General features: G+C 46.2%; 1 protein-coding gene across 1 annotated transcript in view; it reads left to right on the forward strand.

The window, feature by feature from the left end:
• The window catches only part of hs1bp3 (HCLS1 binding protein 3), a 64,683-nt gene that overhangs the window by 39,852 nt on the left and 12,782 nt on the right, over positions 1-12,049 (forward strand). The window contains exon 5 of the mRNA XM_078399333.1: positions 10,884-11,041. Within this exon, the coding sequence (XP_078255459.1) occupies positions 10,884-11,041 (158 nt within the window). The remainder of the gene's footprint in view (positions 1-10,883; positions 11,042-12,049) is intronic.

Here is a 12,049-nt window from a genome sequence, read left to right on the forward strand (position 1 = left end):
CCCCCTTTCCTCCCCCCCTTTCCTCCCCCCCTTTCCTCCCCCCCTTTCCTCCCCCCCTTTCCCCCCCCCCTTTCCCCCCCCCCTTTCCCCCCCCCCTTTCCCCCCCCCCCTTTCCCCCCCCCCTTTCCTCCCCCCCTTTCCTCCCCCCCTTTCCTCCCCCCCTTTCCTCCCCCCCTTTCCTCCCCCCCTTTCCTCCCCCCCTTTCCTCCCCCCCTTTCCTCCCCCCCTTTCCTCCCCCCCTTTCCTCCCCCCCTTTCCTCCCCCCTTTCCTCCCCCCTTTCCTCCCCCCCTTTCCTCCCCCCCTTTCCTCCCCCCTTTCCTCCCCCCCTTTCCTCCCCCCCTTTCCTCCCCCCCTTTCCTCCCCCACTTTCCTCCCCCACTTTCCTACCCCACTCTCCTCACCCCCTCTCCCCCCCCCCTCCCCCCCCCTCTCCTCCCCCTCTCCTCCCCCTCTCCTCCCCCCTCTCCTCCCCCCTCTCCTCCCCCCCTCTCCCCCCCTCCCCCCTCTCCTCCCCCCTCTCCTCCCCCCTCTCCTCCCCCCTCTCCTCCCCCCCTCCTCCCCCCCCTCCTCCCCCCCTCCTCCCCCCCTCCTCCCCCCCCCTCCTCCCCCCCCCTCCTCCCCCCCCTCCTCCCCCCCCTCCTCCCCCCCTCCTCCCCCCCCTCCTCCCCCCCTCCTCCCCCCCCTCCTCCCCCCCCTCCTCCCCCCCCTCCTCCCCCCCCTCCTCCCCCCCCTCCTCCCCCCCCTCCTCCCCCCCCTCCTCCCCCCCCTCCTCCCCCCCCTCCTCCCCCCCCTCCTCACCCCCCTCCTCACCCCCCTCCTCCCCCCCCTCCTCCCCCCCCTCCTCCCCCCCTCCTCCCCCCCCTCCTCCCCCCCTCTCCCCCCCTCCTCCCCCCCCCTCCTCCCCCCCCTCTCCCCCCCCCTCCTCCCCCCCTCCTCCCCCCCTCCTCCCCCCCTCTCCTCCCCCCCTCTCCTCCCCCCTCTCCTCCCCCCTCTCCTCCCCCCCTCTCCTCCCCCCCTCTCCTCCCCCCCTCTCCTCCCCCCTCTCCTCCCCCCCTCTCCTCCCCCCCTCTCCCCCCCTCTCCTCCTCCCCCTCCTCCCCCCCTCTCTTCCCCCCCTCTCCTCCCCCCTCCCCCTCTCCTCCCCCCTCTCCCCCCTCTCCCCCCACCCTCCCCTCTCCCCCTCCCTTCTCCCCTCCCCTCTCCCCCTCCCCTCTCCCCCTCCCCTCTCCCCCTCCCCTCTCCCCTCTCCTCCCCTCTCCCCCTCCCCTCTCCCTCTCCCCCTCCCCTCCCATCTCACCCCCCCTCCCCTCTCTCCCTCCCCCCTCCCCTCTCCCCTCTCTCCCTCCCCTCCCCTCTCCCCCTCCCCTCTCCCCCCTCTTCTCCCCCCCTCCCCCTCCCCTCTCCCCTCTCCCCACCCCTCCCCCTCCCCTCTCCCCTCTCCCCCTCCCCTCTCCCCCTCCCCTCTCCCCTCTCCTCCCCTCTCCCCCTCCCCTCTCCCTCTCCCCCTCCCCTCTCCCCCTCCCCTCTCCCCCTCCCCTCTCCCCCTCCCCTCTCCCCTCCCATCTCACCCCCCCTCCCCTCTCTCCCTCCCCCCTCCCCTCTCCCCTCTCTCCCTCCCCTCCCCTCTCCCCCTCCCCTCTCCCCCCTCTTCTCCCCCCCTCCCCCTCCCCTCTCCCCTCTCCCCTCCCCTCTCCCCTCCCCTCTCCCCTCCCCTCTCCCCCTCCCCTCTCCCCCTCCCCTCTCCCCTCTCCTCCCCTCTCCCCCTCCCCTCCCCTCTCCCTCTCCCCCTCCCCTCTCCCCCTCCTCTCTCCCCCTCCCCTCTCCCCCTCCCCTCTCCCCTCCCATCTCACCCCCCCTCCCCTCTCTCCCTCCCCCCTCCCCTCTCCCCTCTCTCCCTCCCCTCCCCTCTCCCCCTCCCCTCTCCCCCCTCTTCTCCCCCCCTCCCCCCAAGACATTGTATCAAAATTCAGTACAGAGATAGAGCAAGGAGCCTATAGGCCAGATTGAAAACCATTTTATATTTTTATCTTTCACGTTTACGAGGATGTTGCCAGGGAGGGGACATAGGTTTGAGGTGAAGGGGAAAAGATTCAATAGAAATTTGAGGGGTAACCTTTTCACACAAAGGGTGGCGGGTGTATGGAATAAGCTGCCAGAGGAGGTAGTTGAGGCAGGAACTATCCCAACATTTAAGAAACAGTTAGACAGGTACATGGATAGGACAGGTTTGAAGGGGAATGGACCAAATGCTGGCAGGTGGGACTAGTATAGCTGGGATATGTTGGCGGGCGTGGGCAAGTTGGGCCGAAGGGCCTGTTTCCACGCTGTATCACTCTATGACTCTATCAGCTGCTTGTTAATGCAATAATGTCTAAATAAGTTGTGTAAAATGCTTGCGTGCCTTTCTTGAAAGTTTAAATAGCAGCAAAATTTTTATCAGCTCGTATATATAGAATGTCGTGAAGTAAATCATGCCAAGCACAAGCTTAGATTTTAAAATTCAACCTAATTCTCAGTATTGAGGAGCTTCGTGCTCCTTTTAAATTGGTCGGTTGATATAGTTTGGCTGTGTCCACGAAATCAAGTCCAGCAAAATATCCCGTTTTAGGACGTCAAGCTTATAAAAGGATGCATTGATGATAAGTCAGGACTTCTCAATGTGCTGGCAGATCTTAAATTACTCGGTCTAGACGGTCATTAGTTTTTAGATTTTTCCTGGAAGTTTTCATTGGCTATTAATCTTAGCCTAGTAAGAATTTGTCACGCTTTGGTTGAATACTTAAAAGTATATGCTTTGAAATTCAATCTGATAACACCAACTGATCCAGTTACTGGAATTTTGCAATCCAAATGCAACAATAGTAACAATGTAGAAAAAGCAGCCCGATAAACGTAGAGCACCTTAACCAAAGCTATAGTTTGTGGAGAAAAAAAAGCTTTCGGCGCATTGGCCTTCATCAGTCAGGGTTTGAATAAAGGAGATGGCAGGTCATGTTACAGTTGTACAAGGTATTGGCGAGGCCTCATTTAGAATTTTGTGATCAGTTTTGGTCACCCTGTTATAGGAGAGATGATGCTAAGTTGGAAAGGGTGGCAAGAAGATTTACGAGGATGTCGACGGTCTGAGCTACAGGGGGAGGTTGAGCAGGCTAGGACTTTATTCCTTGGAGCACAGGGGGATGAGGGATGATCTTACAGAGGCGGATAAGATCATGAGTGGCATAGAGAGGGTGAATGCACAGAGTTCTTTTACTCAGAGTAGAGGAATCAAGAACCATAGGTTTAAGATGAGGGGGGGGGGGAGAGAGATTTAATAGGAAGCTGAGGAACCTGAGGGGCAACTTTTTTTACACACGGGGTGATAGTTATATGGAACAAGCTGCCAGTGCAGGTAGTTGAGGAAGGTACTTTCACAGAGTTTAAAAAACATTTGGACAGGTAAATGGTTGGGTAGGTTTAGGCCAAACACAGGTTGGTGGGACTAGTGTAGGTGGGTCAGCATTACCAAGTTGGGCCAAAGGGCCTATTTTCACAGTATGACTATGGCTCGAAATCTTTTTCAAGAATTCGACAATACTTTTTTGGTGGCTATTACTTAATGATTAATTCCAATGGCTCAGACACATAGCATGATTACTGGGTTGGTTGTTAGGGGTTAAAGCATTTTTGATGGGAGACAAGTGATGGTGTCTTGTTAGCAGTGAAACCACTTAACTACAGATCCTGTGCCAGCAACAGTTAGAGGAAAGAGTGTAGATCATTCTGTTGCCACTGTTGTACATGAATTACTTGCAACAATCTGGTGTTTAGCATTGTGGAGCAAAAAAAATGTTGAAAATATTGCAATTTAATAATGTTAACATTAGTCAACAATAGTGTCCGTGATTTTTGCTTGGGCTGAGCTAAATTTTCAAATGCCGGTAGTATTATAGTATCCACTGGCTGTCCATGGGATGAAAAAAATGTTGTTTGTGGGAATGAGCTTTTGAGAGGTACAAATTCTACGTTTAAATGTAAAGTTACCACCTGTCTTCTGTTAAATCAGAGTGTTTTTTTGAAAGGTAAAACTTTCAAAAGTTTTTGAATGGGGATTCTTGCTAAAAGAAACCACATTTCTATATCCTGCACATCATTTTTAATGGAGACGCAAGAGACTGGAATCTTGAGCAGAAAACAAACTGCTGGAGCAATTCAGTGGACCAGGCAGCATTTGTGGAGGGAAATGGACAGGTAACATTTTGGGTTGGGACTCTTGTTTAAAAAGTCAAAAGTCTAGATACTCAACGTTTTTTTTTGTGAATGAATTCCACTTTTAAAAATATATTATGTGGGGCCTGTTCTTCAAGTATCAGGTTTTTTTTTAAAAGGCAAAAGCAAGTCAAGAGAGTCAAGAGTGTTTTATTGTCATCTGTCCCAGAGAGAACAATGACATTCTCATCCGCAGCAGCACAACAGATTATGTAAACATAGTACACTGTAAACAAAATAATAAACGAGAGAGAAATAAAATCAGTGTACATATACAAACACTCTCAAATACTCATATATATAGATCTCTCTCCCACACGCGCATGCACGCACACGCATGCATGCGCACGCACACGCATGCATGCGCACGCACACACACACACGCACACACACGCACACACACACACACACACACACACACACACACACACACACACACAAACAACAAACAATAATGGTGCAATAATAATAATAATCTATGTAGTTCAGAGGTTATTTGGAGGTTGTGATGTTTAATAGCTGAATGGCTGTAGGGAAGAAGCTGTTCCTGAACCTGAACATTACAGTTTTCAAGCTCCTGTACCTTCTTCCCGATGGCAGCGGTGAAATGAGTGTGTGGCTGGGGTGGTGTGGGTCTCTGATGATGCTGGCTGCCATTTTGAGGCAGCGATTCCGGTAATCTGTTCAATGGTGGGGAGGTCAGACGGTGATGGACTGGGCAGTGTTTACAACTTTTTGCAGTCATCTTCATTCCTGGGCATTCAAGTTGCCGAACCTTGCCATGATGCAACCAGTCAATATGCTCCCTAATGTACACCTGTCGAAGTTCAACAGAATTCTCTCTGACACACCAAATCTCTGTAATCTTCTCAGGAAATAGAGGCGTTGATGTGTTTTATAATTGCATCAGTGTGCTAGGTCCAAGAAAGATCTTTGGGAAATATGCACACCCAGGAATTTTAAGTTTTTGACTCTCTCCACCATCGTCCCGTTGATATAAACAGGATTAATCAAGTTAATGCCCTGGAATTTGAAGCTGTTCTTTAGACTGCCAGCTCCAATGAAAACTGGCACATGGTCTCCCGGCTACCCGATATATCACAGATGTTTTCAGCCACCTCCATGTTAGTTATATCAAAGACAAAAATGTTAATTGTAAAAGAGTTTTGCATTTTGTCTTAATTTAAAATAAATAGATTTAAGACTTTGTACAGGATTGTCATTTGTACCATTTAATAAAATAGTTGAATCCTACTTAGGCGATTTTAAGGCGACTGCCGGCGACTAGGCTGTTGCCGACAGTTCGCCGGGGTGTCGTGGGCATGATCGTGAGGAGTCTTCCAAGAATCGTAGTGGATCTCAACGTGTCGCTGAGAAATCATCCGGAGTGAAATTTCTCGGCGACAGCTGGCTTGTCGCCAGGTATCGTTGCTTTTTGCGGGCGCTGTCGCATGCTGTCCCCAGGTTTGCTAGTTTCTCTTAGATGCATTTAGAAGCACATAATTTTAAAATAAGTAAAGTTATTTCAAGATACCATAAAATGCTTGTGTTTAACCAATTTATTTACCGTCAGGACATTTGACTGGTAGATTGGAGGCAACAGTTTGGCGGTCAGGTAAGCGTGGGAATTTTTGCGATGTTTATGGCCATCAACGATCACATTTACAGTAGGCTCCCAACCCAGATATGCAATCCAGAAACCAGATATGCATCTCCCATACATTTTCAAAGAATGCCCACATACTTTTCACAAAAATCCATTTAACCACTTTAAAAATTAAATTTCTTAATACTGCCATTAGTAAGCTGGAAGTCAATCCAGTTTATGCCTTGTTACCGTGAAGCTTGGTTTTAGGTAACCCATACAAGATGTTAAGGTTCAAAACTCTCAAGTACTTACCGACTTGTCAGTGATTTCTGTTGTGATATTGCCTGGGAATACTTTGTGTATCCCAAGGACTACTTTGTTTGCATGTGCAGGAATGTGTATATAAGAGGTTGGTGTGATTGGGTGGTCACTCTGGATCCAGATGACCACGGAATAAACAGCCTGGAGTTGAGCTCCAGCATTGTAACCTTTTATACACGTGTACTTGTGGTCCGTCCAGAGTCACTAAAGGTACAACAGGTACCGGACCACGAAGTACAACAATTTCAGCGAAAATTAAGACGCCGGAGAAGCATTGACAACGTGGGAATTTTGCGATGTTTCCGAAGACGGTGTAATCTCCACCTGACTCGGCATTGTCGTGGTCATTGTCGTCGGGTAAAAGAACATTTTGGCGATCTGCTATGACTTTGACAGTCGCAGACAGTCGCCTAAAAAAATCGCCTAAGTGGGACAGGCCCTTTAATCATAAAAAGGTGGCTCATGAATTTAACAGTCTTGTTAAAATAAAATGTAGTTAAGAATAATTTCACTTACTTTTTTATGGTGATTAATACTGAGCCAATACATAAATTACCTGGGGAGTGACTATGGAAGTTACCTATAGGGCTCTATAAACTAATTCTTTTGCTCTACAATGCTCTATAAGCATTCTTTTGTATCTTTAAATTTTTTTGAGAACAGTACTTAATTCAGAAACAATCCTTTTACTATTAGCCACATGTAACTTGCACTCTGAGTGGCCAAAACAAACATTTATGCCTCACTTGTAGTGCCATGAAGATTCATTTATGTATCGTGTTAAACCACAAGTTCATTCTGATGTTGGTGCTAGTAAACAGCCTTGATAGTTTACTAAACTGCTACGAGAGCTGGGATTAATTGGCTCTGAAAAAATCTAAGACATCCACAGATAGACACCAAAAGTTGGAGTAACTCAGCGGGACAGGCAGCATCTCTGGGGAAACGGAATGGTGACGTTTCGGGTCAAGACCCTTCTTCAGACTAGATTAGTCTGAAGAAGGGTCTCGAACTGAAACATCATCCATTCCTTCTCTCCAGAGATGTTGCCTGTCCTGCTGAGTTACTCCAGCTTTTTGTGTGTATCTTCAGTTTAAACAAGCATCTACAGCTCCTTCCCACACATAAGACATCTGCAGTCATTTAACAATCAGGGCCTCTTCATGGTCAGATTTTTAAAAATTGCTGGAAGTTGGAAAATTATACGTACACCAGCCCATTGTTACCCACTAACAGCGGGCCAAATTTTCAAAACAAAAAGTTCTCTTTCACATAACGTGGCAGAATATCGAGCCAGTCGCAATGTTTTGAGTCAACGACCTTTCCTTATAACTAGCTTTGCTGATGGGTCGTTGATTTGAAGCAGTTGCAATGGAAGGCCATTGATCTGAAACATTGCCACTGTTTCTTGTCGAACACAAAGTGCTGGAGTAATTCAACGGGTCAGGCAGGCATATGGATAGGTGACGTTTCGGGTCGGGAATCTTCTTCAGACTGTTTCTCTCTCCACAGATGCTGCACAAATTGATGAAAATTTCCAGCATGTTGTGTTTTTCATTTGGAAATGGTATGATACAGGGTGAGCTGCTTGGTGATCGGTGTAATAGACCAATATCTGGAGGTTTCGATCATTTGTGAAGTTATGAGCCACAGCAACTGGAGAATTTTGATTCAATTAAAACTGGAATAAGAGGCTAGTATCAAAATGGTGACTGTGCAACTTAAGGATTTTGGTTAAAAATCCATCTTATTCACTAATATCTTTTAAGAGGAGATTTGCAATCCTGAAAGCACACCTATGACTCCAGGTGCAGAGTTGTGTGGTTGTCTAAACTAACCTCCAAAATAGTCTGGTGAACCTCGAAGTCCAAAGGCAATTTGGGATCGGCTATAAATACCAGGCTCGATGTCCCATATATTTAAAAAACTAGAAGATGCCTGATGAAGCTAGGAAGCATGTTCCATTCCCAGAAGTGGGAAGACGGTATTCAGAGATGGATAATGCATTTGTAATAAATGGATGAGTTTAAATGTTCATGATTTAATTAGTTATGAAATCGATTAAGGTTGTCAAAACAAGGAAATGTGTGAGGCTGCTAAAATGTTGTAAAAGATTCGAGCAATGTGCAAACAGTGTGTGTGGGGGGGGGGGGGGTATCCCAAAACTCAAAGGTAGGTAAATCAGTGTCATCTTGAAGAAATATATGGGTACTGCTGATGCTGGTTTACACCGAAGATGGCCATAAAAAGCTGGAGTAACTCAGCGGGTCAGGCAGCATCTCTGGGGAAAATGAATAGGTGACGTTTCGGGTCGAGATCTTTCTTCAGACTGAGAGTCAGGGGAAAGGGAAACTAGAGATATGATGAGGTGCAAAGAACAAATGAATGAAAGGTATGCAAAAGGCCAAATCAAAGAAATATATATATATGACAAATTGCAGAACGTATTTGTGTGGGCTCTGCTTGCATAGTAGGTAGCCACATTATTGGTGAGGCAGCAATATAGGATGATGTCTCTATAGAACCAAGACAGTAATTGTAGAATCAGACACTTATGGCAAGGAGTGGAGTAAAACGCAAATTGCTGGATTAACTCAGCAGATTATCAGGCAACATCTCTGGTGTACACGGATAGAACAACATTGCAGGCCAAGACCCTCCCGGAAACATGGCCTATGCTTGTCACCCACAGATGCTGTCTAACATGCTGAATTACTGTTTTGCTCAAGATTCCAGCATCAGCACTTCCTTGTGTCTCCATCTAGTACATTGGAACCAATGGATGTGGTATCCAGAAGGCTTTCAATAAGGTATCACTTGACCAGCCTGATAGTTACGCCTAAATGAAAAAGGTATAGGTAATTATATTCCATAAACTGACAATTCTATTTGATTTTTTTCTCTGTTATGCATAGTCACCTTTTCTGTTTCCTTGAGTAGCTTTGCATTTTTCTAAAATAGGCCTCAGAATAATCCTGTACTTTTCTTACAGGCACCATTGGGGAATACAGTTTTGGTAGGGAAATAATAAGATGCTTCCTGGTTGAAGGTGCCAGGACCATTTTAGACTTGTACATGGCGTACCAACAGTTTCCTTTTTCATGTGGAAAGCAATTACAGGAAGCAGTGAAAAGGGCCTATTGTGTCACCATGATAAGTCAACTTTCTGACAACTACTCCCAACTCCATCCAATAAATTTACATTGTTAACAGATTTTTGATAATGATTCAATATTTTAGGACCGAAACACAGGTTAAACTAAAAGTAGGTAGGAAGGAACTGCAGACGCTGCTTTACATTGAAGATGGACACAAAAAGCTGGAGTAACTCGAAAATAAACACAAAAAGCTGGAGTAACTCAGCAGGACAGGCAGCATCTCTGGAGAGAGGGAATGGGTGATGTTTTGGGTCGAGACCCTTCTTCAGACTGAAAGTCACGGGAAAGGGAAACGGGAGATATAGACGATGATGTAGAGAGTTATAACAATGATGTAGAGAGTTATAACAATGATGTAGAGAGTTATAACAATGATGTAGAGAGTTATAACAATGATGTAGAGAGTTATAACAATGATGTAGAGAGTTATAACAATGATGTAGAGAGTTATAACAATGATGTAGAGAGTTATAACAATGATGTAGAGAGTTATAACAATGATGTAGAGAGTTATAACAATGATGTAGAGAGTTATAACAATGATGTAGAGAGTTATAACAATGATGTAGAGAGTTATAACAATGATGTAGAGAGTTATAACAATGATGTAGAGAGTTATAACAATGATGTAGAGAGTTATAACAATGATGTAGAGAGTTATAACAATGATGTAGAGAGTTATAACAATATGCAAAAAAGTAATGATGATAAAGGATACAGGCCATTATTATCTGTTTGTTGGGTGAAAATGAGAAGCTGGTGCGACTTGGGTGGGAGAGGGATGGAGAGAGAGGGACTGCCGGGGTTACTCGAAGTTAGAGAAATCAAATGTCATACCACTGGGTTGTAAGCTGCCCAAGCGAAATATGAGATGCTGTTTGTGTCTGTCTTCGGTTTAAACCAGCATCTGCAGTTCCTTCCTACACAGACTGGAGTAACTCAGTTGGTCCAAAAACATGTTTTTGGATAACAATAAAGGCTATTCTATTCTATTCTATTGATCAAGCTCCGGGTCTTCGACCAACACCCGTCCAAAGAAGAGGAGCACGTGATAGATGGCAACAAGGGGGCAGATCCTGAGTGTGTGAGGAGGAATTGCAGATGCTGGCTTACACCGAAGATAGACACAAAATGTAACTCAACGGGTCAGGCAGCAACTGTGGAGAGAAGGAATAGGTGGCATTTTGGGTTGAGACCCTTCTTCAGACTTCTGAAATGAAAGTAAATCACTTTAATATCTAGAGGGCATTTATTTGACTCACTTATTGTGAATTTTTCCAATTATTAATGGGACGTGGATTTGACTGACAAAGCCACTGTTTATTGTCCATCTCTAATTGCCCTTGAGAAAGTGGTGATGAGGCACTTTCTTGAGCTCCTGCTGTCCTCCTGTTGAACTCGCTGTCACCGTGCTGTTGGGTGGGGAATTCACAGTTGCATAATGATGACAGCTAATGAAGTCATTCCTATTTCAGCATTGCCATTAGAAGGCATTAAAATGTGTTCATCGTTTTTGAAGAACCTCTCCTCGTGATCGGATTCATTAACATTCAGCATATTTTTTTCAGCTATAAAAAGAAGTCTGCAAGAAGCACTGAGTCTACTAAGCAGCAGACAAAACACAAGTTTACTCTTTTTGATGACGAAGTGGATGCTGATGCTGGGTTTTTTGAACCAGTCAAAGGTTCCACCACAACAGCCACAACAAAATCCACTTTCAACGAAGGTGAGTACTGAGTAAATATGAGCAACACCAGGTGACAATACTTACTAACTGTCCCATGTTGACCTTTGAACAGAAGGAGTCATCCATCTGATTTTTTTTTAGTTTAGAGAAACAAGGCACTGAACAGTGATCCCCGCACATTAACACACATTAAGGACAATTTCACATTTATACCAAGCCAATTAACCTGTGGGAAGAAACCGAAGATCTCGGTGAAAACCCACACGGTCACGGAGAGAACGTACACACTCTGTACAGACAGCACCCGAAGTCGGGATCGAACCCAGGTCTTTGGTGCTGTAAGCGCTGTAAGGCCACAACTCTACCGCTGCGCCACCGTGCTGCTCAATGTGGGGTAGAATCACAGTGTCCACATTTGTTGGCACTGCCGCAGTCCCTTACCGCAAAGCAAAGATCCATCATTTTCATTGCCTCATATTAACTAAACCGTAATGTTTGTGAGTTATGCTGCTGGTGCGGCTGAGAAAGTAATTGGCACTTTTTTTATTAAAGAAATAAAGCCGGTGATGTCCTAATTATTTACGGAGCTCAGTGTTCCAATAAAATGAAGAATAATCTGTTGATTTATTTATTGGGAACAGACTAGGAGCAGACTTGATGGGCCGAGTGGCCTAGTTCTGCTCCTATATCTTATGAACAAAATTAGTAGCTGTTATATTTTTGTGAATTGGTCTGGAAAGAATGCTATCATTTTTTTGTTTAGTATTTTGTTCTGGTTGTCACTCAAGGAAATTTAGTCCTGAATTTCCATGGTGATTGTTCTAATATCCTGTCTTAAATTGACTTTGAATAAGCAGAACACACACCCTGGCAAATCTGAAATAGCTGTTTGCAGTTATTTATTCGGGTTCTCTGGGGATTTTGTTAGAGGTGTGGCTAGAAATCAGATGAATCTTCACAGAAATTGAACACTGTCTGTGACCCTTTAATTAAAATTCTCCTTTGTGCTAGGTGTGCATGACAATGAACAATCTTGCCGGAATGTAT

The sequence above is a fragment of the Rhinoraja longicauda genome, chromosome 5 (assembly GCF_053455715.1).
Source record: "Rhinoraja longicauda isolate Sanriku21f chromosome 5, sRhiLon1.1, whole genome shotgun sequence".
Taxonomy (NCBI): Eukaryota; Metazoa; Chordata; class Chondrichthyes; order Rajiformes; family Arhynchobatidae; genus Rhinoraja; species Rhinoraja longicauda.